General features: G+C 44.7%; 2 protein-coding genes and 1 long non-coding RNA gene across 3 annotated transcripts; 1 reads left to right on the top strand and 2 right to left on the bottom strand.

The window, feature by feature from the left end:
* Positions 1 to 7,309: 7,309 nt before the first annotated feature.
* SCPEP1 (serine carboxypeptidase 1) lies at positions 7,310 to 17,656 on the bottom strand. The gene is given in 14 exon segments (XM_063175942.1): positions 7,310 to 7,738; positions 7,850 to 8,013; positions 9,320 to 9,457; positions 10,072 to 10,185; positions 10,947 to 11,031; positions 12,467 to 12,595; positions 12,776 to 12,813; positions 13,723 to 13,795; positions 13,997 to 14,071; positions 14,532 to 14,687; positions 15,433 to 15,522; positions 16,397 to 16,542; positions 17,501 to 17,618; positions 17,621 to 17,656. Coding segments are annotated over 14 exon segments (1,428 nt in total). The 3' UTR covers positions 7,310 to 7,672.
* On the top strand, positions 17,655 to 24,366 carry COIL (coilin). The gene is made up of 7 exons (XM_063175939.1): positions 17,655 to 17,914; positions 18,826 to 19,996; positions 20,311 to 20,397; positions 20,942 to 20,989; positions 21,596 to 21,671; positions 22,378 to 22,466; positions 22,969 to 24,366. The coding sequence occupies exons 1-7, from the start codon at positions 17,655 to 17,657 to the stop codon at positions 23,062 to 23,064; spliced, it is 1,827 nt and encodes a 608-aa protein (XP_063032009.1). The 3' UTR covers positions 23,065 to 24,366.
* LOC134428915 (uncharacterized) lies at positions 19,930 to 25,292 on the bottom strand. The gene is made up of 3 exons (XR_010030504.1): positions 24,655 to 25,292; positions 21,568 to 21,716; positions 19,930 to 20,055 (listed from the first exon to the last, which is right to left on the bottom strand). It is a non-coding gene; the product is annotated as an uncharacterized LOC134428915 (long non-coding RNA).
* Positions 25,293 to 26,109: the final 817 nt, after the last annotated feature.

Here is a 26,109-nt window from a genome sequence, read left to right as displayed (position 1 = left end):
GTCAATCTTGCACTAACTTGGAATGGGTGGATTCAGGGGACAAAGATTTGGGTTTAGACACTGTGGTTTGGGGAATTAATGCTGAAGTCCAAAGACTGCCACAGACAGCCTGAGTGACAGCAAGCACTGGAATGAAGCTGACAAGAGAGCTGGAAAGGTTGTAGAAGCTGTCATTGCAGACAGCTGAACATGTGGAGCAAATATCTGACAGCTGGGAGATGATTTGATAGCAGTGAACACGGGAGAATTGGGATGAGAGGTGCTGTCAGTAAGGGTCTGTGATCCTAAAGCTGGGGGTGTCCCATGGGGGCTGAAATCAGGACAGTGAAGCAAACACTTGCCACCCACTTGCTGGGCAGCTGCTCTGCCAAGGTGAAGTTTTTAGGGCTGAATCCAGGAGGTTGTTTTTTATTTCCAGTGGTGGAGCTGGCATTGCTCCTTGCTCACCCCTGCTTTTCCACTTCTAGGTAGGACATGCACTATTTTCCCTTATTGGTATATCTAACTACCTGTTTAATCAGAGATAATTGGCAACTTCTCCATTTGACTCATGAACTATGTGAAATAAATATTTGACACACTGCCACTCTAGTTTCCTTCTAGAACTTGAAATATGACAAGTGGTGGTGCTACCATATTTGCACGCTAAGAATAAATAGTTAAAGAGGAAATATTTCATTGCATACCACAGGCCATGGCTGTCATTTGCAGGATTTCTTTACAATCAGCTGCTTTTCCATCAATGTCAGTTCCACTCACATAGCAAATTGTAATCTGGTGTCAGAAACACTGTCTGAGGAGGGCACTCCCCAGGGCTGATGGCCCAAGCTACAATTCTGGTTGTGTTCCAGCCACACCCAGAGACCAGCCCCTAAGAACAGCTTCACAGTACAATTTCTCTTCATAATACACAAAATATATCCCTCCTTGAATATTTGGCTTCTCATAGTCGTACTGTATTTTGAATCAAATCCTGTTTCCCATTGACTGCTCTGGCTAACCACAGATAACAGATGTACTTTATCAACTGGACATTCCCTTTAAATATCACAAACAACAGGTAACAGGCAGAAATAATCAGCTTATTAACAGCCTTGCCCCTGAGAACTTAAAAATACTTAAGAGGTAATGGAGTTTTCTCAGACTAGCTTAATTAAGTTTGCAACAGAAGCAAGATACTTGATTTTTTTACTGCCTTTCCTCTAATCTATTTTTCTATTATAAAAAATTAAATAACAAGAACAAAACTTAAAATTTTTTGGAGAAATGTTTCTATAGGCAAGGATCTTCCTTTGAAATTTTCTTAATGCTATAGGACCTCACCTTGTAAAAGTTTTACTGGTTTAATTTTACACAGTATGATGCTCTTGCTTGATTTCAACAGCATTCTTGCCAGGTTATGAATTAGGCGTGAGCAAAACTCTGTCAGATGAGCCCAGCTAGAGAGCAACTGCACTAAATTCAAACACATTAATGCCTTATTTGCTTCTTCTTGCAGCACACATACTGCACAAAGACCAAACTACCTGTTCTCCCGAAGTTACAGCTAAAATAAACAATCTCTGTCGAGGTTCCCATAAAGCCGATTCCACTGGGAGTTCCCAGGATCTCAGGAATATTCCCGGTGTTCCCAGGGCTGCAGGTGCCAAGGCCAGCGTGTCCCCCTGGCATCCCGAGGTCTCCTGACTCCACCGAGTGGCCGCTCACTCCACTGCAGCTCTGTCCCCAGCCAAGGCTGGCAAGAATCAACCTAAAGCCGAGCGGAATGGACGAGATTCCTCCCTCTCCACAGCCCACAGTCCTCCAGATGCCCTGGGGCCAAGCCTCTCCTCTCGGTGCAGCCCAGAAACCTCCCCGTGCCTCAGGGAAAGGACAGCGCCTGCCCGCTTGTCTCTGAGCAGCCCCGAGTCATTGGGCAGGGGACATTCCCTCAGGTCATAACGTACAATTGCATCTGGCAACCTCTTGAGAGCAATAAAATGTTTCAAGCTCCAGGAAGACTCTGTGAAAAGCAGACCCAATGTAGTAGCAGCAGTCATGCTCTTTTCAACTTCTACCCCAAATTGTGCTGTTAGGTGACACACAGACATTCCTCTCTGGCTCTAACGAGGAAATTACATTAATAGACCTAAGCCCCAGATTCCCAAAGACTTTTTTCCTCTTTTCCTTCCCTCAATTTATTAACAAATAAATGAATCATCTAGAAAATCATCTAACAGCTGTAACAAACTGAGGATGCACCATCCAGTGTATTCTTTTTTAGCCTAACTCACCCATAACACAACAAATATACAGTTGAAAGTCATCTTTTACTGCTTCAAATTAAGTTTTAACACCTTGTTTATTTTGTCCTATCCAAGATGGACTATACACATCTGAATACATAAATTCCATCTGCAGTTTTAGTAGAGCTGACTACAGGAATTTTATTCCCAGATATTGCTGTATTCAGCAAGGAGAAACGGGAGAGAATAATAAAATTAGAACATACTGATACTGATACTAATGTCAGTCATCACTTGTGTTGTCTCCAAACAGATGGAGGGAGATGAGTCCAAGCTGGCTGATAATGGGAGATAAAGGACAGAACAAATTTATACAGGAGAATGTAGGTGCAGCATCTTTATTGCTGTGACCATCCACAGGCCAAGTGGGGCTGAGTCTGGTTCAAAGACACTCTGCAAACAGCTTGTAGAGAAATAGCCCTAAAAAGGACACTTCAGGACCAGGGAAGCAATAGAAAAGCAGCTTAACCAGGCTGGTTCTAGCACCTTTATAGATGAACTTTATACCTTTGTGGCTGCCTTCAGAAACGACTGGTAGGCATTGTCAAGTCTAGGCACCACAGTTTGCAGATGGAATTATTCCAGCTGCCTCTGAGAGGATTCACAGCATTTAAAAACTGATACAGCCCTATTCAGAACAGAATCTGCCTATAAATGTTGGTGTTGAAACTGGAGGATAAAAACTAGGGGAGAAATGAGCTCTTGGTTTTGAACCAGCTTCAGTAAAAGTGTGATGTTTGCCTCTCTGGCCTTGTTTTTTCAAGTCCCCTGTGAATCTGTCCTTGTGTTTGCCTACAAGACATCCAAGTGAAATTTGGGCAAGTCCTACATCCTAAAGCTTGCCTTACCACAAGTGTACTTTGCATCCAGAATTGTGCAATAATGAGATGGAAATACTGAACAGCAGAGCCAGTGACACATTAGCTGGAATCTGTGTTTTTGGTCTTCTGAGACACAGTGCTGTGCCCTTATAGTGCCTTATTTTCCAGCCTCAAGTAGGTTAGGAGGAGGGAATAAAAAAAGGCATGTCCAGAAGATTGCCACTTTAGGAGCATTTCAGACCAATGCTGGAAGTTTTGAGGTCCCCTATGGGTGGGACATGGCTTAGGAGTATTCCCAGCTGGTTTAGATCATTGCTATAGCTAATTCAATAATCAATTTTGCTAATGCTTGCCACTGAATTACTTAAACACAGTATAGAGTAATGGTCAATATATGAAATCTGTCAGGATGCTTTGCTTTCCTTGGCAATGCTTTAGATGCCTGGTTGAAAACTGCTGCATTAGGTGTTCATGCTAACACACCCCTTCTCCTCCAACATGGTTCTCTGCTACCTCACTCACCCACCACAAAGGAAAAAATCCTCTCCAAGCAATGACCAAATGGTTCATTTGTTCCTCCACAAGACCTGTAACTACTCCTTAACTATCAAGTCTATCATACAGCAAATGCTAAAGCCAGGTTCAGAGAAACTTTGTGAGAGTTAGAATAGAACTCTGCTCTGTTGAAGTTCTTACTGTGTCTGCATCAGTTTGTGGGCCAGATAAATTACTACTCCATTCCTGAATCCCCTCTGGAAAATCATGAATATGTCTCAGAGTTCAGAAGTGACACATCAAAATTGTGCTGCCATACATAAGAATACTTACAGGGTAACAGACACAACATGACAACGAAGAAGTGCTCCAAGATTTCCATCTTGCTTCAGTACACAGACATTCTTCTTTTGTTGTGGCTTTGAAAGAAACTTCTAAGTTTCTTTCTCTGGCTTGGAGAAGGTAGATTGTTATAGAAAGTTATACTGTTCATGCTGAAGCAGCATGCTGAATTACTGATTTTTAACAGAGATCTGTTCCTGTGAACATTAACTTAAACTGATGGTGAGCAAAGTAAGTCAGTGGCTGTCAGGCTACCTATGCAATCAGAGCCTGCAGCTGTAGAGGATGAAATACAAACACTGGGCTCTTTTCTTCAGAGTGATCCAGCATCTGTAAAATATCCTACTAATATTTAGAATGAATCACTCTAATGGATTTGCAAAGTGACTGCCCTTATCTGGAAAAGGCACAGTGCATGAAATCAAAGTGGACAAATTATGTCACTGCCCATCAGATACACAGCAGGACCTGAACTCCTTTCAAAGCAACTGATTTCTTACAGCATCTGCTGGGCAGGTGACCTACCTTTGTGAGGATCTAGAGCTGTGACACACTCGTGACAAAGCCTTTACTGGAGTAAAACAAATTTTCCTTGATGGTAATAGATTGCTGCTTTGTTGTTTGCATTTAAATGAACCCTAGTTAAAAGCCTGTCTCCATAGGTTTTTATTCTAGCACATTTAGATTTGGCATAGCCCCTAAAACCAACAAATCGTTACCACCAGCCTTCTTGACACCATCTTTTTTCATCACAAGCTGTCTCTGCCAACAGAAAAACCTGCTGAAGCTAAAACAAAGCAGGAGAAGGAACAGATGCCTCAAGCCTGTGACTGAGCACCAGCCCATGGCAAATGAATCAATGTCCCATTTGATAAAGAGAGGTGAGAACAGCACTAAATGCTGCTTTCTGAAGAGATCACCTCAGTTATTTTCCTCTCTCAGCCTCTACAGTATTAATTTAGGATTGATGCAGAATGTTGTATATAACAGGACTGAGGACCAACTCAAACTGCTGTCATGGTCTAACCCCAGGCAGCAAACAAACTCCACAGAGCTGCACACTTACTTTCCTCCTGAGACAGATGGGGGAGAAACTGAAGGGTAAAAGTGAGAAAACTCATATGCTGAAATAAGGACAGTTTAATAGGCATCAAGCAAATCAAAAGGAGGAGTTCATTCACCACTGAATTCACCATTCCATGGGCAGGCAGGTGTGCAGCTCTCTCCAGGGAAGCAGGGCTCCATCACACACAGCAGTTATTTGGGAAGACAAACAGCATCACCCCAGTGTCCCCCCTTCCTTCTTCTGCCCCAGCTGAGGCTGACACCCCTGGCCTGGGACATCCCTTGGGCTCAGCTGTCCTGGCTGTGTCCCCTCCAATCCTTGTGCTCCCAAAAGGCCCCTCACTGGTGGGGTCTGGTGAGGGCAGAAAAGGCCTGGTCAGAACTGCTCAGCCACAACTAGAACACAGCTGTGTTATCAGCAATCTCCAGCACAAATCCAAAACAGAGCCCATACTATCTACTAGGAAGAAAATTAACTCTATCCCAGCCCAAACCAGCACATTACCCAGGCAAAAACATACTGATTTGCTAAGGAAATTATTTTAAAATATTCAAAGAATGCAGATATGCAAATTTACACACTGGTAGCAACCTCCTCTTGTTCACCTAAAAGCCAAAGCAGAAAATAATGTCCTTTTCAAGCAGTGAAATCAATGTGATGCTGAAGAGAAATGAAATAGACCTATTTATTGAAAAAAGTATTTCAAAAAACAAATCTGGATCTGCATTGCTAAAGGTCTCAATAATACAGTAAGGGAACATGAAAAAGGAAAGCAATTATCAGGTACCAATAGTGCAGCTGCTGGGTGACTGCTCATACAGACTTGGGCCTGTTCTAGGGTTACTTTATGATGCTGAATTGTATCCCCATTTGTCTATTCAGCCCAGAAATAAGTTCTGCACCTTTAAAACTAGATCTGAGAGTGAAGTGAGGTGAGAAGGAGAAGCAGTGAAATGTCTGAGGTGGTTGTTTTCAAAACACAGAGACAGAGAGCTTCAGCATTTTTCTTTCCTGAACTGTGTTGTCTGCAGCACGGACAGACAGCAGGAGAGAGCTCTCCTTTCCTTTTTAGCTGTTTTGTTTTCTAGCTAGCTGAGGCAGTGAAGTTCCCTGGACTGTGTGTTTTGTGTTTTGTTTTTTCTTGGAACTGTTCAAACCTGCTCTGGAGTGAAAACCCAGGAAACCCTGGGAGCTCACACCTGTGGCCCACCTGGGCCTGGTCACCCCCTTTTCCAGCACCACAGGGACTGATAAGAGACAGAGCAAGCCAAGCTACACCCCACAGCAAGGCCTTCCTGAATTTGCCATCCCTTCAGAACAGAGAGAGGTTTTATTGTTTAATATTACTCATTTTTTTTTTATGCTTGTGAATACTTTGCTTGTTAAATAAACAGTTTTTTCCCCACTTTTCTCCAAGTAGATCTTTTCCCAAACCAGCAGAGGGGAGGGCTTGAATCTGCTTTCTAGAGGGACCCCTTTTGGAGTTTCCTCACAAATTTGCCCTAAACCAGGACAGTGCCTCAGTTCTTGCTAAGACAATGCTATCAGGTATTTCATGACAGTTTCAGTAGCTGGAGTAAGTGAGTTGCTGACAGCTGGAAGGAGCTGTTGTGCCTCCAATCAGACACCAATAAAAAACAACTACTTCATGCTCCATAGCAAAAGTCAAATGTCTGACCAGTCTCTTCTTGATTATGTATTATATTAAAAAAAAAAAAAAGTTTTGAAATAATAGGTCTCTGCAAGACTTAAAAAAAAAATACCCAAAAGACATGAATCAAGATTTTGTATATCCTTCTTTAAACACTCCTATAATATTTCAGAACTATGCTGTTATTGCTCAAATAATGCTCCTTTCCTTCTGGCTAAACCCAGAAGGTTTTAAGAAGCTTCTGTCTGTTGGGACTCTTTGGTACAAGAGGGTATTAAAGGCCTTCTGCTTCAGGATACAGAAAAGCAGGAATTCCTGCTGGATGTGCTTCAGGCGTTGAGGATAAAGGCAAAGTTTGAGCAGTGGGCATTAAGAAGAATGGAAACAAGAAACACATGGTCAGATGAAAAGGGACAAATCCTCCTCTGTGGGATGTTTTTCTCTCTCCAGAGCACAGAAAAACTGAAGAATCCTGGATCCTAATTCAGGCACCTCAGCAAGTTGAGATGGACTGTGATTCCTCTAGGGCAGGTCCTCTGTCCTGGCATTTCCATGGCTTCATCTTGAATCCAGAGAGGTGAAGCCTGAGGACATAGGAAGGAACATTCCACAGCCTCAGGTCAGCTCTCCCAGAGGAACACAAAGCAAATCAAGTCAAATCAGTTTTACTCTTGGTGTGCAAACAGACAAGGGAGCATTCAGGGAAGGGCAAGAGCACAAAATCCTTCCCAGGCAAAGGTTCAGGGCTTGTTCTTTATGGCAGGGGACTTCCCTCTGGAAGAGTCATTTATGGACAAGGTTAAGGCAGCAAATCACAGCTTAAAAATTCAAAAGCAATAACTCATTCACGGAAAAAAACAGCTTTCCACAAGCACTTGTGCACAGTATCAGCAAGATGAGGGAGGCTGTGTGCCCAAACAGCCACTGTGCCTCCTTTGGCTTAGGATCCAGATTCACACTCCTGCAGAACCCTGCTGCTGGACAGGAAGCCAGACCAGATGAGCTCCCCTCCCTAGTGCTGCTGCTGAGTCACCATCCTGAGCATTTTGAGTGCCATCTCTCCTTGGTCAGCTGGTACCTAGCACAGAGAACAGCACAGGATAAGCAGCTGCTGTGAGGAAGCAGACAGCAGCTACACACACATCTTCAGCCTTCTTGCTAATTCCACCCCAAGGACTTTATTATTTACCATGTGCCCAGCCTTGAGAATCCAGAAGAAAGCAAAGTTCTTATAGGCCTTGTGGAAAGCAGCAGTCTCAGTGGATTCTGGAGACACATACAGTGCCTTCCACCTTTTCTGGCTGAACTGCTCCAAGTCAGGCCACTTCAGTTTCCGGATCCATGCCTCCTGGCCTGTTGGGAATAAGAGACAGCACTGATTACCAATACTGGGAAATTACCAATACTTGGTTCCACAGCAGCTTGGGAGGCCAGTTCAGCTGGACACCCCCTGAACTGGATACCAGTACAGCAGAGTTAGGACAGAGTCTGTGTGTTCAGATCCTAAAACCAATTTTCTTATGCCTAGGAAAATTCAGGCCAAACTGAAACAAACCAATGCAGAGGAGAAGGGAATAAGTAACCAGTGAAGGTGTGTATGAAATGGATTTAGGATTGTGCAAGTTGAACATGTGCTTCTTGGAGGCTCTGTAACCCTAGAAATTCCAACATATTTCACTTTGCACCTCAAACACCTTGAATGTCCTGCCATGGACAAGCTCCCCTCCCGGAAATCAGAAGAGGCTCTGTTTCTCTGTTTCTGGACACACATTGAGAGGAGACTGAAAAGGCTTTCTGTTTCAGGTGCTGCAAGAGAAGGTGGAGGCCAAGAGAGCAACAAGATCAATTCTAGGACTCCAAGGGGGACAAAGCTTTAGCCTACCTGTGAATTGCTGGAAGAATTTACATGTTAACTGCAGCTCAATTTTAAATTAAAATGTGATAAACTGGAGCATCACTAACTGCTCATCTGTTTTGACAGCCTAAATACCATGCTTCCTGGATTTATTGATTGCTGTGCTGTTCATGAAGGGCATCTGAATATCTAAGTGGACAGAGACATACAAGGAATACAGCCTTCCACAGCATAGGAAGGTGTTTGTGGAGTCTGTGACTGCAGATTCTTTAACTCAGTGAGAACAGACCAGCAGAAGGGAGCACAGCAGCCTTGTGAGGCATTTCAGCAGCACTTGGCCTGGCTCCCAAACTGCCCCTGGAGCAAACCAGCACCTTGCAAGCAGCAAACAAAGCCCAAAGTGTGCAGGAGCCTGCACTGAGAGCAGGTGTGATCACCCTTCCACTGCACCCTCCCTCATTAATTACCAGCATTCTTTGCCTGTGAATGAGCATACACACACACACATCTATGTGCTTATCCAGGAGGATTAAGTGAATTATTGGCTTCACTGAAACAAGCAATTACTGATGTGGCAGATCCATTTCTCAACACTATAATGGAGGTAAAGGATTTGCCTCTCTCAGAGGGATATAAGCAAAACATCCTAAGTGCTGCTCATTTATGACTGTAGTATTTAAACACTGCTAGTCATATAAGAGGTTTGCACAGGAGATTGGAGAAATCTGGGTATCAATATACTGACAGCTCCACATTCTACTCATCCCATGTTCTGTTTCCACCCCCAGGGAAAAGGTTCCTCACCCATGGTGTCAACAATGAGGTCCAGCTGCCCATTATAGACTGTAACATTGACATTGGCTGCCAAAAGCTGATCAACAATATCGATGACAGGTCTCATGAAGTCCTCAGCCATGTTGTCAAAGACCTGTTTGGACTGACCTGGTTGGAACCAGAAAAACAAATTTTAGTGATCAAGGATGTATCCCCAAGCTGGGACAGAAGCATGGGCTAAAGGCTTTAAAATGGAGTTCACAGCTGCACAAAAAACAATCCTAGCCAAAAGTGGCAGTGATTTGTCAGTCTGAGGAACAGGAGGAGCAGCTGTGCTCCCACTGGAGCTCACAGACAGTGCTGTAGCTTCTGGCTCCTATTTACACACACAGAGTGCTGACATCAGCCCTTTAAGGCTGTTTTACACCCCCTCCTCCATAAGATCCATCATTATAAGATACCAGACTTCTGGCACAGAAAAACTGACAGGAGTTTCAGCAAGACTGCATGAGAGACAGAAACCAGTTCCTGAAATGCAGAGGATCTTCCTCCTTCCCCCTGTATTTTTAGTTACTTGGCTAAAGATAGATACGAGCAGCAGAATCAGAACATCTGCTCCCACAGGCCTGTCCCACGACATCTTCATTTCTGAGAACAAATCCCCTCCTTAGCCCCATGGACAATGACAACTGAACGTGACCAGTGCCAGAGTATTCCCCTACAGGATACAATATTGTGTAACAGTGGTGATGAACTCATCAGGTGAGCAGACAGGAAAGTACCTCCCCACTTCACACAGTCAGGAATGATCATCAGCTTCTTTCTGATGGGCCCATTCATCAGCTCATCCAGGCTGCTCTGGTGCATTTTCCTGACATGGCGCTGGTAAAGCCGCACTGCACAAAGGGAACAGGCTTTGATCAGTGGCACACTTAGCACACCATCCTGCACAGACAACAATCTGCAGTGTCAATCATGGCCAACAAACCCTTTCCTAATGAAATTGCAACACCACGGAGAAAGATTTGCTTACTTCTACTAGAAACCACTGAAGTCAACCCTTACTTAGGACAGGAAGAGCCCATCCATTCCTGCTTTTAGCTAACACTGCACTTTTTCTGGGCATCAGTTTCTGCTTTAACCACTTGGCTCTTCTCAACAGACCAGTTATTTTTGAGCTGCAATGTTTTACTTTCAGGATTTCAATTCACCTTCCCTTATGAAGCCAACAGAAAGAGTTTGAAAGAAGTTCTACACGTGTTTTTCACATCAGTTTTTCACACTGATGCACAAAAATCACAGAGCAAGAATTCAATCAGCCTGTTTCTACTGATGAGACACTCTGGTTTCCTGTCTTAAAGACAGAAATGAAAGACAGTAAGAGGAAGTAACTTAAAAGGTCATGAAATAATGTTGCAATTATATTGCCTGCTTCCTTGCTGTAATTTGTGCAGGATGTAGAGGTGGAGGTGTCATCCATAGGGCTGTTCCACATTCCTATCTGTCCCTACTTATGCAACGGCAAACAAGTTCTGCTCAAGAGAATATCAACATCCATTTTAAGGATGTGCTAACTGAGACTTTCCACTGTCCAAGCTGAAGGTATGTGGATGGAAACACAGGGCCTCAGAAGTTCAAGTATTTAAATACAACTTACTGAGATGGAGATTTTCTTGTTCATCTGATTTCACTTCTGGAACCTCCTTTGTCAAGATGTTATAAAAGTTCACATTGTCTGTGTTCTGAAAACACAAGATAATTTCAGTAACACTAATAAAAACATCTCTCAGAGACGTAGAACAGCCTTTCCTGAAAAGAAAAAAAAAAAAAGAAGTAAATCCTAAATAAAGGACCCTGTGACCTGTCACTTTACCTGCACACCAGGAAGATACTTGTGGAAAAACTTCAGTTCTACATTTGCTTTGAGAAGTGGGAAGAAGATTCCTCAAGCCTGTGTTGTTCACACATGGGTTGTGCCAGAGATGCTATTTACCCTCTGAAGCAGATGTGAAGCTACAGGAAGTCTTGCCCTGCATTACTCATGGCACAGAGCTGCAGTGCCAGGTGATGCTCTTAGACAGCCCCTTCTGCCAGGTCTGGTCTGGTGCTGCTCTTGCTCAACATCCTTCCAACCTACAATCCTCCAAAATCCAAAATGCTTCCTGGAACACGTGGTGCTGGGCATGAGCCCCCCCTGTTCTGGAGCTGTGACAGCTGCATGTGCCCAGGCACTGCAGACTGGCAGCTCTGATGCAGCTGACAGAGGCTGCCTGCACCCAAGGACAAACGTGAGCAGTGCTGCCATTACAGAAGTTACTCCAGGTTCTTGAAGCCCTGCTTCACCTGATTTTTGAGTTTTTAAAGTTCTGGTGCTTAGGTCAGAAATCAGCTCACAACAACAACTGCACAAGAACTGCAGTGCTTTCACCTGCCAGCACCATCACCACTGAGAGGGGAAGACAAGTGGATTTGAAAAGTAAAACAGGAACCAAAAGTTCATTCTGAACAGCAAGAAGTGAAACCAACTATGTGCAAGGCACTGTCTGTTATGAATCACAGAAAAGAAAAAAACAAACCAAAAAAACAGAAAGTGGCCCCAGATTAACCTTTCTGTCCAAGGAAGCCAGAGCCTTACATGTACTAAAGAATGAGATGTGACAAAGAATGAGATTTTGGAGCAACCTTTTAAGGAGAAACCAAAGCAAAACTTTACCAGTCTATGCTGAATTTTTTTTAAGCAATGAGATGCAGTGACCCACAGTAACAGACCTTGAGGTTCCTTTCCATCCTGTCCACCTATTGTAGTTCTTCAAATAGAGACACGTGCTTAACTTCATGTCTTGGTGGATGCAGTTTTCAATATTCAAAGCTTTCCAGGAGATCTAGTTTATTTAAATTGAAACTGTGGAATCAGGAAGACTAGAGTTGTCTGCTGAAACCTCAGTGCAATTCTGGAAGACCACAAGGGCTGTCCTGCCCTCTTTCTCTGTCACTCTCCCAGCAGGGCACAGCAAACACTCCTTTGTATCAGCACTGGGATACAACAAATCCTGGCAAAAATGACTGGGCAGAGAGTGGAAGAATTCCATGCCAGCTCAGCACTCATAGAAAGGATAAGTTGAAATCCTGTGCCTCCCCAGGCAGCAGTTAGTTCTTAATGTTAGTCAGAGATCTCACCTCTTCAATGACACCTTCAGCCTTGCCCCAGAGCTCAGTAGCCAGCCCATACTGATTTTTATTTATTGCATCCATTATTTCTTTGGCAACAGCAGTCACCTCTGCCAGACCATTATCATCCAGGAGAGACTGGAAGACAAACACAAAGAAGGAGAGCTTCAATTACAACTCCACATCCATCTATTGCTAACAACCTCCATGCTTTCAAGCTTTTATTCAGGCCAAGAGGTAATCTTAAAATTCAACACCCATTTGTATTGTATGGCAGCACAAGGGATCAGGTGAGGACCAGGAGTTTAAGGTACTTACAGTGCTGTAAAGGTAGGGCCCCCAGGACAGCACAGAGTCTAAACAAACAGAACAGATTTCAAACATCAAACTGACAATCAATCATTGATGTAAGATGTAACTTACTTCTCCTTTAGTGGGGCAACAATAAAATAAATGGAGATTAATTAATCAGTAAAAATTAATCAGTAAGCTCTGTTTAACCCTAAGGTTATGTACCACAGAGCAAGTTCTTTACAAATCCTGCAACATCATTTAAACCCTATGAGTTAATCAGTGAAATTTATTTCAAGCAACCAACATGTTTCTACCAAAATGTTCCCCCCCAGCACTGCAGCACATTGCCAGAGGTCTAACAAGAGGATGGGAGTTATCTAAACTGATCTGTTTGAGAAGTCACAAGAGAAAAACTGAGTTATAAACCAGATCTATTTTATGACAACTTTGCTTGTAAATTCTGAAGGATCAGCTGATGGCAGACAGATAAGAGTTTGCTTGGTTGTTCTGTGCTGCAGAGAATCTGTGAAGCCTGCCCCTGCCAATAGCACTGAAGCACCAAGAGCCCTTTCATTTGGTTTTTATCCTCCACCAGACACAAATCTCACTTGCAGCCTTGTGAATCACTTGGTGGTCACATTTCAGCACAGGACTCTCACAAAACACCTCAGAGGCTGAGGAGATGTGTAGGGACATTTTACCATCCCTCCACTTCAGATGCAAGTGTCCTCCTCGCTAATCCTGCTCTCTGGCTTTTCCTAATCTAGACACATTCTAAAGAGAGACTCTTCAATCACAAGAAGACTTGCAAGGCTGCAGCATTTATTTCTGATTTACCAGACTCACTGGAGAGTCAATTCACTTAGGGCAGGGATGGCCTTTTTGACTTCAGGCACTCATGCAATGATTCCAACACCCAACAAAAACAAAATAACAATAAATCATCCACAGAGTGAGGAATTTAAACATACCCAAAGGAGAAATCCATGAGTCTCCAAGAGCAGTACCCATAAAATTGCACTTTATGGTCCCTTTTTGAACAGCCTTCATGAGTAAGAGGAAAAACAAAACAAAACACCAAGAATTAAATTTTAGCTATTCATAACTCTAGAATCAGTTTTCATGAAGTGAAAAAAGTAAGTAGCTCTGAGAATTAGGCAATAGGGACAGCGTAATCCAGAAAATAAAAGTACTTGTAGAACCTGTTTTAAAGTGAAAAGTGAACTGTATCCTCCAAGTACTTACCTTGTGCAGCTCTAAAGCAACCCCAGCAGCCATTTTACCTCCATAAGATTCAGAAAATATGTAGAATGGGATGGTCTGGGGAGAGAAAAACCACACAAGGAACTCATTGCATGGAGGGCAGAAGATGCCTCCAACTATCTCCCACACCCCACAGGACCCAGGCACTGGTTGTTCACCTCTCACCATCAGACATTTAATGTTTTTCTTATTTTAAGCTGTACATTAGGTTTCCATAACATCCTGGTGATTTGCTGGGGTTGGTTCTGAAGCATTTTAGAACTGTAAGCAGCTGTGATCTGTATATGCTGCTCAGACCACTCAACAGACAATGATCCACCCCAATGCTTTTCTAACTAACCCCAAAATCAAGATACAACTCTGAAATGTGGAAAGTAAGAGACAGTGGTTATACCTGCACCACACACTACCTAGCAGCAAAACACTGCTCATCTGGAAGTCTGTTCTCTAATTCTTTTTGAATTCTATTGAAAAGCAGAGAAAAATACAAAAGTAAGCAAGAATTCAATTCACTTACCTGGAATTCAGGTCTACACTTGAAGAATTCTCCAAGAAAAACCATCATATCAGAAACTACTGTGGTAAGGTTTTGGGCAAACAAGCTACAATCATCCACATAACTGAATCCAGTGCCCACAGGATTATCCACAAACAAGACACTGGCTGCCTGCAACTGTAGAAGCAGAAAGAAGGTTTGTATAAAACCTCAGTTCAGCACCAGCAAAATAACTTAGTTTTGATGGCACAAATGATTAACTGAGCCAAAAAATTCCCTGGACCTGAAAAAGCCTGCAGAAAAATTAGGTGCAACAGAAAGTCCTTCAATTTGCCACATCTGTAACGAGAAATACACCCAAAAACTCCCAGTGATCCAGGTCACCCAGGGGAACTCCAGAGTACTTCAGACTATTGCTAACTCAGACCACAAATACATTGTTCTAATTAAACTTCCACCTTCACAGGCAGCTATAATTTGTTTTCCCTTGAAGGCCATACTGGACCTGTAATTATGAGCCATAGGTTTTACACTGCCAGCCACCCAGAAAAAGCTCTGGGACTGCACACAATGAAGCTGTGAATTGAAAGAACACTTTCTACAACTTCCCTCCTCTCTGGTTCCCAGGCATCTGCATTTCACAGTTCCACGGAAGAGACATACTTCATTAAATTAAATTAAATTAAATTAAATTAAATTAAATTAAATTAAATTAAATTAATGTCCACCCCTCAGTTCTAAACAAGGCTACTCCTATAAGGTAATTTATTAACCACAATATTTTAACTTGAAATATTATAGTTCTACTGAACTTTAAATGAAAAATTGTTCTGTTTTTTTTTTTTTTTGGTGTAGTGATCATCTGCTTACACAAGCAAACAAACATTTGTAATTAGTAGTTAGAAGCTGAACTCTACTGTACCCAGGTTGTATTTCTTGGTTTCATTTCTTTGTCTAATGGACCAATCTCTTCAAAGTTCCCATACCCACAGCCTGAAGATCCTGGACCTCCCTGCAGGGAAACATCAAATGACACAGATGTTAAAAGGCAGCATGGCATAGATATGACAGATGGAAGAAAAATACAAGGCAGCCAGTAAGTAGAATGACAGATTGTAAATTTTAGAAATGGCTTTTGCACTACATGTTAATTTACAGAGCAGGCTCTGTTCCTCGTGGTCTTGGGCTATGCACACACACACCATTTCTGAAAGCAAGAATTCAACAGAGAAGCAGTCACCCACTTGTGAGAGCTTCTGGTGAGCTGCCTGCTATGTGAGCACAGTTTGAAGGCCTTACTCCCCAAATATGGAGTGCAAAAGTTAACTATCTCTAACTGGAGAGCAGAGCAAGTCATTAATTTAACCAGCGTGTACAGCTTGTGGGTTTCACACTGATTAAATAGCCCAGAAAGAATAAGAACAAGTCCTCAAGAGATTATATTCAGCATTAACTTCTGAAATGTACTGTGGAGAACACGCCATCACTTTTATCAAACTGGGATTGTTTCCATTTAGAAATCATCCTCAATCTCTGATTATTTTATTTACTCTCTCTCTCTGAGCATTGTTTAGACTTCAAACTCTCCAGAAAAGGAGCTGTGAAATTACAATGCACAAAAATCACTACTGTTGTATGAAAGATAAGAACAACCTCTGTTATTGCAATCCAACTTGATGGAAGGTGGGCACTTGAGGACACCCCATAACTGCAGAATAAAATCACCCTTATTTTTCCCAACCCCAACTCTTCATTCACAAGGCGAAGCATTTAGAACCAGGAAGTTTTGAATTCTGTTTCTGTAGAACTGCACAATATCAGACATCAGATTGAACGAGGCAAAGATGGAAAGAATTATTGCTTAGGTGTCTCTCACCAAACCTTACCTGAAGCCACAAGACAAGAGGTAACTCTGTGAAGTCTTTGGTTGGGTTGTTTGCATAGTAGAGCCACCAGAACATGTGGGCCTTACTCCGGACCTCCACATATCCCCACACCTCTTTGGGCTCTTGGGGCTGCCTCAGAACTACACCTTGAGGGGAATAACAATAACAATCAGCTAGGTAACAAGGCTCAGCTTCGGACTTTCCACCAGAATTGCTCCAAAACATTACATTTCAATCTTGGGTGTGATAATTAGAAGTGCTACTACTATGAAAAGAAATTACTATAAGAAACCTGCCTATACCCACACCCCCACCCACGGCTGAGTTATTGTCAATGAATAAAGTGTGTAATTAAGCGCTGCCTTATCCGAGCCTGGCCTTAGAGCTGCCGCCGGAATAACAGCCCAATCGCTGGAATAATTTTTTCTTGAAGCGTTTTCAAGGCCTGGACTGAAAGCACAGCCCCAGTGAACTAATTCCCATAACCAGCTGCAATGTCGACAAGGATCACAGAATATTCTGAGTTGAAATGGAGCTAAAAAGACCGAGTCCAACCATTTAGTGGCCGGCCCGGGCGGGGATCGAACCCCCAGCCATTGAGTTATTGGCGCCATGACCCGAGCGCCCGCACTCATCCCAGCCCTGCGAGCCGCGGGTCTGCGGGGACCGCTCCGCTCCACAGCCCCCAGGGAGAGCAGATACAGACAGGGTCACTTCTAAAGGAATCTAAAATATAATTCAACTCAGTAAAGTCTGGTCACTTAACGCAGTCAGTCTCGGATACGGAACAGACCTTTGACACTCCGTCCCTTCATCTCACGGATCAGGGCAGAAGGCAGCAGCGCACCGGAGCGGGAGCAATAAGGCTTTTCCAAGCCATGGTGGCCAGGCTTCGCTGCTCCCCCGGGACTGCTGCTGCCCTCTCCGTCCTTCCCGACCGCCACCCCAGCAAGCGGAATTTCGCGCGGCTCAGCCCGGGCCCTGCCCTTCCCGGCTGCGGGACACAGGAGCGCTTTGCCCGAGGCCCCGTGCCCGGAAGCCCAGCTCCCGGTCCCGGTCCCGTTCCGTCCCGTCCCGTCCCGTCCCGTCCCGCCCGGCCCGTACCTGCCGCCAGCAGCAGCACGGAGAGCGCGGTCACAGCCCGGAGCGGCCCCATCCCTCCCTCAGCTCCCGCGGTCACGGGACCGGCCAGCCCGGCCCGCCCTGAGGCACCGCCCCCCGTGTGCCCGCCTCCTCCGCCCCTTCCTCCTCCTCCTCCATGATGGCGGCCAGCGGCGGCGGCGGCGGCCCGGTGCGGCTGCGGCTGGTGTTCGACCACCCTCCGCCGGCCAGCCCGGGCTGCGCGCTGTGCTGGCTGCTGCTGGAGCCGGGCCAGGCGCGGCTCGTCACCGACCTGCTCAGCCTCATCCGCCACCGCTTCGGCTTCAGCCGCCGCGCCCGCCTCAGCCTCTTCCTCGAGGGGGCGCTGCTGCCGCCCGCCGAGAGCGCGCGCCTCGTGCGGGACAACGACTCGCTGCGGTACGGACCGGGACAGCGGGACAGCGGGACAGCGGGACACCGGGACAGCGGGACAGGGACAGCGGGACACCGGGACAGGGACAGCGGGATGGGGACTGGGACAGCGGGACCGGGACGGCGGGGTGGGGAGCGGGACAGTGGGGTGGGGACAGCGGGATGGGGACTGGGACAGCGGGATGGGGACAGCGGGATGGGGACCGGGACAGCGGGGTGGGGACCGGGACAGCGGGACAGGGGGACACCGGGACCGGGACAGCGGGATGGGGATGAGGACAGCAGGACCGGGACAGCGGGCTCGGGGGTCAGTCCCGCACACGCACACTGTCAGTGTCCATCAGTAGCTAAAGGCGGTGCCGAGCCGTGGAGCAAAGGGCAGCGGGCAGGAACCGATGCCCAGAAGTTCCACCTGACCATGAGGTGCAGGGCCCGCACACTGGGACAGAGAGGATGTGGAGTTTCCCTCCCTGGGGATATTCCAGCGCCCTCCGGACACAACTCTGGGATGACCCTGCTTAGGCAGCGAGATGGGACCGGATGACCCCACTGTGGTCCCTTCCTGACCCGTTCTGGGATTCTGTGAATCTCCATGTGGTTTTGGTGGGACGGGGATGGGGCTTCCCCGGGGTCTGAGCTCTTCCTTCCCTGGAGGAGCCGGGTGCCCACGGGCACTGGCTGCCAGCGCCTGAGACACCCAGCATGCCCAACAGGATGGAGGGAGCCGAGCAGTTGGAAATGTTCCCGAAGATGGAAGGGGAGCCTGTGCCTGCAGGGGAGGGTTCTGGGCTGTCCAGGGAAGAGCTGGAGCATCTTCACTCTAGGGGAACTTGCCTGAGCTGCCTAAGCAGCTTCATTCCTTCATTCTTCATTGCGCTGAACGGTGGTTTTTGTTTGTTTTTTTTTTTTTTTAACAGAGTAAAATTGGAAGAGATAGTTGCAGATGATTATGAAGAGATAGATGATGGCTTTATTTACACAACAAAAGAAGACAAAAAAAGGCACAGACACAAGGAGGATGAGGAAGAATTGTCTAGGAATGAAGGCAAGCATAAAAGGAAAAAGAAAAAGGAGAAGCACAACCTTGAGTATTCCTCTTGTAGGGAAGAGACCTCTGTAGATACTTGGGACTCTCAGAAAAGGTACACGAAAAGAAAAAGAAAGGAAGAAGTTAGGGGAAGAAATAAACTCGCAGAAGGTAAGGAAGAGAGCTCTACTTCCCATTCTAAAAAGATGAAAAAAACAGAGAGGGAGAAGGAGTTGGCAACAAAAAAGAAGGATGAAAAGCAGACAAAGGTTGCTGCAACAAAGATGGCTTTAGAACAGGCACATGAGAACTTTTCTCTAAATTCTGGTAAAAATAGCACCAAAAAGATCACAACACAGTCCAGGAAAAAGAGGGTGGGACCTTCAGATACCTCCAGCACATCGTCTGACAGTGACAGCAGTGAATTAAATGTGAAGGAAAATAAATCTTCCCATAAACCTGTAGTGGTGACACTTCCCAAAGACAAATCCCAAGCTGCTTCAGATTCTGATGTGAAAACTAATAAAGTGACTGTAAAGTCTAACACTGAAAAGACTAAGACTGCAATTAGTAAAAATGCTAAAAAACCTCAGTCTTCTAGTTCAGATTCTGACTCGAGTACAGAGGATGAGAAGGTGACACCAGCACAAGACAGCACTGCAAACGAAAAATCAGTGCCAAACCATGTGGTGGCTGTAAAAGCCAGCACCAAGGCTCCCAAAGCACAGAGCTCCTCTTCAGACTCTGATAGTTCAGATTCAGAGACACTGGTCATTAAAAAGTCTGCAGCAGGTGCTGGACTGGGTAATTCCATAGTAAGGAACTGCACTAGACAGTTGCCAGCCAGTGTGCAAGGATCCTTTGGCAGCCCGAGCCGTGGAAGGGGGCGTGGAACGGGAGAGGATCCCTTCTGGAGAGGCCCCAGGGGCCGTGGGTTTCGTGGGATGATGAGGGGCCATGGGAGAGGAGCAAACCCTGGCTGCTTCTATAACTACAGCAGTGAAGGCCACAAACAGAGGCAGTTAAATGAAGCTGCGACAAACACTTCTGTCCTTGTCCAGGTGAGTGCTGACACAGGCAGGGGTCACCTTCCTCTGGCAGCTTGAACTGTACAAAGAACCTGCAGGATGAGAGTAATTCATAACAGCAGAAATAGATTGGTGGGATAAAGGCTGATTTTTTACTTACTGTAATTCTGTTTGTCAGCCTGAGGATGTGTTCGTGAAACAACAATAAAGTGATTGTATTCTATATCTAAAAACAAAGCATGTACCTTGCTCTTCTCAGTGATCCTTGCAATCCATACAGCATGAACATTGTCCTCTGTTTTCATTGATGAAACAATTTAATCAGTGGGTTGCTCTTTGTTTCACAGAATCCCGTGGAGTTTCCCAAGAGAGACTATAGTGTTTTACCTCTTCTAGCTGCTCCACCCCAAGTGGGAGAAAGAATTGCCTTTAAGGTAAACTCTGGAAATGCTGAATGTTAGTAGGTTAAAATTGCTTCATTTGGTCCACTCTTAAGTTTCTGACATAACAGTTTCTCTAAAAAAATCACTTGTTGTAAAGTCTGGCTTTGATTTTTTACAAAGTTTGGAGCAAATACAGAAGTTAAGTGCATTTCTTTAGACTTTCTGTATTTGTAGAACACAAGAAAGGCTGTCTCTGCTGTCATTGCAGTGTAATTTTCCATGTAAATGTTACTGCAAATCTTACAAATAATTACACTGCATTGCAAAATAAAAAAGTAAATGAAAATTAAATCCCTGCAGCTGAGGAGAGTGGGATCCATCTCCCTGATCTCCTCACACAGCCTGCCCTGAACCTAAATCCTTTGGAGCAGCAACTCCTGGATGTGTACCTGGGACCATGACTGGCTGTGGGTTCCAGGAGTAGGAGACCGGGCTCTTGCACTTTTCTGTTGCTGAGGAAACTGTGTCTGGATGTAGGTGGAACCATCAAAGATTGGGAAAAGTTACAATTTGTTACTTGTATTTCTTTCAACAGCGCCTGGAACTAACTGAAAATTACAGTCCTGAAATTTCAGACTATAAGGTACTGGTTTTCTTTCCTCCCTTCCTTCACAGAACTATGATAGGTGAGGTATGGCTTAAATATTTTGATGCTGTGCAGTGTTTTTCTTTTTCAGTTCACTCCACAGGCTATTCCTGGTGCAGCAGTAAAAATCAAAACTCTAGAAGCCAAAACGAATTGAAAATTTTAAAAGTGATTAAAAAAACCAAACAAACAACCACCAACTAGAAGGATTATTAATATTTTAGAGATGACAAAAAATGCAGACCCTCAAGTAGAAAAATGTAGCTGTATTTGAGTCTAGTGCTATTTGAAATTAGGGCAAGTTCTTAAAACTGTTGCAAGTAAAATATTGTTGCTACTTCAAATAACTTGGTTTCTGGGTAACTACTGATTTAAACTGCAAAGTCAGTGACAATGAGCAACTTTGTTTTGTTGATGCCAGTAGTTAGAGATTGCTGAGCATTAATTCTTTGCAGATTTTATACATGGAGACTAGAAAATTTGATAGCCAAATATACTTATTTCCTCTGGCAGCAATCAAGGAGTGCACTGGTTGTAAATATGGAATAGTTATCCAGTGCTGAAGTGTGTCTTACCTGATTCTTTTCTTGTTGCTTTGTGAAGGAGGCAAAAATAATCAGTTGGAATGATGAAAAAAAGCAGATTGAACTGGAGATCCTTTCAACATCAGCAGGACAATGTAGGTACCTGGGGACACCAAGGGCTTGATGTCATGTGCTGTCACCTGGAAAACCAGAAGTCCAAGGAACACTTTGTCTTTCAGGAGTATTCCAAATTTCCTTGGGATCATTCTCAACACACCCCTCCCCTCCTCATTCCTTCCCCAAAATGTCTATTTACATTGAGAAGTTCTAACCCTTGCTAGTTGAGCTGAAAGATGCTCATGGGTATTTACAAAATAATTTTTTTCAGTCAGTTTGAGTGGTCAGTAACTCACTTCTAGTATGGTTTCATTTTCGGAAAGAAATTATTTCAGAAAGGAAGAAAATATAATTTTAGAGAAAGTGTGAGATCATAATGTGTGTCTTCAGTGGGTGTGGAAGTGAGCCCCTGCAGGTGCAGTTCCTGAGACCTGCAATGATTAATGTTTCTCAAACTCTGCATCCTGCAGTTGCCATGTAAGCCAGAATTAATGAATTGTCATCTGAGCATTTTTGTCAAATTTCAGCAACATATTGTTGACTTTCTCATGTGAATAGTCAGATAATTACCTTAATTTTGGTGTGTAGTACTCAATTTCCCCTCGAGATTTTTGGTTACAATTATGAACCCAGACACTGAGCACAAAAAAACCCCAAAACCAAACTGATTTTCATCAGCTTTTGTGGTAAACATTTAAAGTTTCTTTGGTTTGTAGGTGGTTGAGCTGTTTGTTTGGTTTTCAGTTGCTAAGGAGCCAGGGAAGTTTGACCTGGTGTACCAGTCTGCGGACGGAGAGGAGCTGATCGAGTACGCCGTGCCCCAGGACACCAAGGTACGTGGGGCCTGCTCTGGGTGCTGCCCCCAGCTCTGCAGGGCTGCCAGCTGCCCTGCTTCCTGCCTCTCCTCACCTCAGGGACATTCCCTTTGTAACCATGCATCTGATTTGAGCCAATGGAAGCAAAACCAATTGTTTTTTTCTAGCAAGAACGTGCATGTTTACATCATAATAATCAGTTGTTGTGTGGTACTCAGTTACCTGGAGTCACAGCCGCTCATCAGAGTTCTTGTTTTGGCTAATAAAAAACATCATGTCTCACAGAGATCCTTTCTTACCAGCTTTTCCTTTCATCACTCTTGTTCTGAGCAGCACCTTTCCTCACCCAGGGCATCAGGCAGGTTGAGGTTCACCAGTGGGATCAGTGACTCACAGGAGGAGCTGTGATCTCAGTTCAGTGGTGCTGCTGTTCAGGGCTAGGCAGAAGCATAACAGCACAGAAACTGCACCTGCTGGTGCTGCTGGCACCTGCCAAGTGCTGCCTGTGGTTTGTTTTCAGATAACTGAAAGCTGGGATGCACTGATAGAGCCAAGACTGATTGTGGAGCCTCCAGTTAATGGATCCAGCCTTGAAAATGGAACATCTAGGATGTGAAAAGATGTGAACAATTGTACAGATCTGTTCTGTGAAATGCTGCCTTCAGGTTCTGAGGGTGGCAGGTGCACTGGTGGGTGCTACTGTCTTAAGAAGAAGTAGGCCAAAAGAAAAACAGTTTTTTCCCTTAGGCTATGTTTTTATGTAATACATGAAAACTTTGTTTATTATAGGAAGTCTAATATAGTTCTGTTGGGTTTGAATATTTATATCCTACTGTAGCAAGCTGCAGAACTGGAATGGTTTGATTAAAAGATAAAACACAACCCTGTACTGTGAGTAACTGTTCAAATGTCTGGGTTTGGCTAGAGCTGTATAACTGCCAGAGGTCACTTTCATTTAGAAAATTATTATAAATATTGTTGCTGCTGCCACAGGATACAAATGCTGTGACTTTGCAGTTACTTAAAGAGTGCACCTAAACACATCCAGAAAAGCCTGTGGATTTCAAGCTTCTGTAATTTTGAGGCAGATAAATAGTACTGGTAAGTGTCAACTTTGCTTAGGACCAGTGGAATCTGACATGAACCCCTGGCACAATTGTGTCCCACTGTGTTAATCCATGTAGGCTCTGAAAGCCTTTGTTGTTGGTTTCAGAGCAAACCCTCTTGTCCTTAAAGTGCTGAAGTTTCTGTGCTGCCTTTCTTCTTCCCTTTCCAGCAGCAGAGTGGGTCAGCAGGTGCTGGCAAGGCACTGCACTGACAGCTCTAATAATTATTAGCATTGAGGGGGCACCTTGTACCTCTGGAGCCTTGGCAAGTCTTACACTTCCAGATAATCCCTGTGCTAGGTACTTGACTCCTACAGAGAAGACATGGGAGAAAACAAACCCTAGATACAAACACCTGAAAATTTGTACATTAAGGTTTAGCTGTCATGTACTCTGACCTAGTGCATGAATCCATTAAAGTACTGTGCATTTTTGCATCAGCCCTACTAAAATGTCTTGTTTGTGAAGGAATTGTTTTATACAAGTAAAAGGAATTTGTGTTTTGTGGTTTACTTCAGATACCGTTATTGTTCACTTCAGATACCATTATTTCATGCTAGGATTTGTTTTTTATGAAAAAAGTTCAGTTAGATTTGTGTGGCTGTTCTTGCAGTCTGGATGAAAAGAAGATGCCAGACAGGAACACAGTCATGCTCAGACAGTGGGGATTAATGGAAGGATTGTTTTGCTAGGGAAATTGTTACTTGTTAATTCTTAGGAAGTTGCAAAAGCTAAATGCAAGTGTTTCACAGTACCTCTTGTTCCATTGCCTACTGTGTATTTTTGGCATTAATTAAATGGATGCAGAGTCACTCTGGCTGTGCAAACAGATGCTTGAAAACAAATACACCCCTGAGAGAGGGTGTTTTGAAGGTAAAATCTTGAGTTTTATTTACCCATTGTTACCAAGTTTGCATGAAGTAACTTCATTGTCCTATAGACAACAGCAGTGGTTGGGTTTCCTCCAAGCCAGAATTTCAAGCCCTCTTTGACAACGTGGAACTTAAATTGCTCATCTGAGCTCTAAACATCCTGTGCTATGCTCCAGAAGCAGAAGCTGCAATTGTGAGGGTTTATATTTACCCTTTTTATTTGCCTACCTTTGTCTATATCAGTTGATACCGCTCGAGTGCCACAGAAAATGCAGTGAAGGTGCTGAGTCTTTGAAAGATGGCTTAGTCTGGATAAGCCCAGGGTGTTCGTTCACCTATGGAAAAATAAAAAATGCAGACATTAAGAGCTGCTCTTGTGTCTCATCTCGTGCACAGCACAGCTCTGTAAGTGCATTCCCTTGCAGTCAGTGTCAGCCACCCCCTGCCAGGTGTTTGCCTTTCCTCTGACAGAGTTACAAAGTCCTGGTCGCCACATCCCAACCCGCTGTAAGCCTGTGGCACCGTGCCCATCTCCTAGAAACTCCTCCACCCTCCAGCACATGACAGAGCTGATCCCTGAACTTTTGCTCCTGTCACAGCCCTGCAGCCCCAAATGCCTCCATGGTCCTTCCTGCACCTGTATCTGTTACTGAGCAGTGACTCAGAGCCCTGTGGCACACAACCCTCTGCAGCTTATCCTGAGGGAGTGTTAAAAGGCTGCAGGGAAAACTGATGGAGGTACAAGTTCATGTTGTCTGTGCAACATTGCTTACAGTGATTCTCCAGATTGAATTTAATAGTCCAAAAGAACTGGCTAGGAGCAGATTTCCCTTGTAACAAACCGCCCAACATCGCTTCCTTTGAGTGCTTTATACAGTGAGCATGAACATGAGCCAGCAGTGTGCCCAGATGGCCAAAAAGGCCAACAGCCCCTGGCCTGGATCAGGAACAGTGGCCAGCAGGAAAAGGGAAGTAATTTTTCCCTTTCCCTGGTGAGGGCACACCTTGAGTGCTGTGTCCAGTCCTGGCCCCTCAGTTTGGGGAGGATGTTGAGATGCTCAAACACATCCAGAGGAGGGCAATGAGGCTGGAGAGGGGCTGGGAACACAAAAACCCTGTGAGGAAGCACTGAGGGAGCTGGGGGTGTTCAGCCTGGAGAAAAGGAGACTCAGGGGAGATCTTGTCACTCTCCACAACCCCCTGAAAGGTGCCTGTGGCCAGGTGGGGTTGGGCTCCCAGGCAGCACTGACAGAATGAGAGGACACAATCCTAAACTGTGCTAAGGCAAGTTTTGGTGCGATGTTAGAAAGAAAATCTTCACTGAAAGTTCAACCAAGTTCATTCTGTGATTCTGTGTAACTCCTGAACCTTCTTGGAAGTCCCCAAGGACTAACACCAACAAGATTGCCTGCCAATACTTTTAAATTACTTTAAAGGGAACCTCAGCAGTTCTCCATACAAAGTGTTCTTTGCCCACTGGATGAGTTGAGAGCACACAGCTCCTTCTGCTGCAGTCCATCAGGTTCTGTTTAAATTAATGCGGGGTGACAGACTTGGTGCCAGGCTGCTCCTTTTATCCCTGCTGCCAGCATGGGTGGAGGAATACAGAGGGCGCCAAGGAAGTCCCTGGGACCCCAGCAGACAGGGCAGAAGAGGAAGAGATCAGTGGAACGATTTGCAGTG

Source organism: Melospiza melodia, chromosome 24 (assembly GCF_035770615.1).
Source record: "Melospiza melodia melodia isolate bMelMel2 chromosome 24, bMelMel2.pri, whole genome shotgun sequence".
Classification (NCBI taxonomy): Eukaryota; Metazoa; Chordata; class Aves; order Passeriformes; family Passerellidae; genus Melospiza; species Melospiza melodia.
This window is presented reverse-complemented; position numbering and strand designations above follow the sequence as displayed.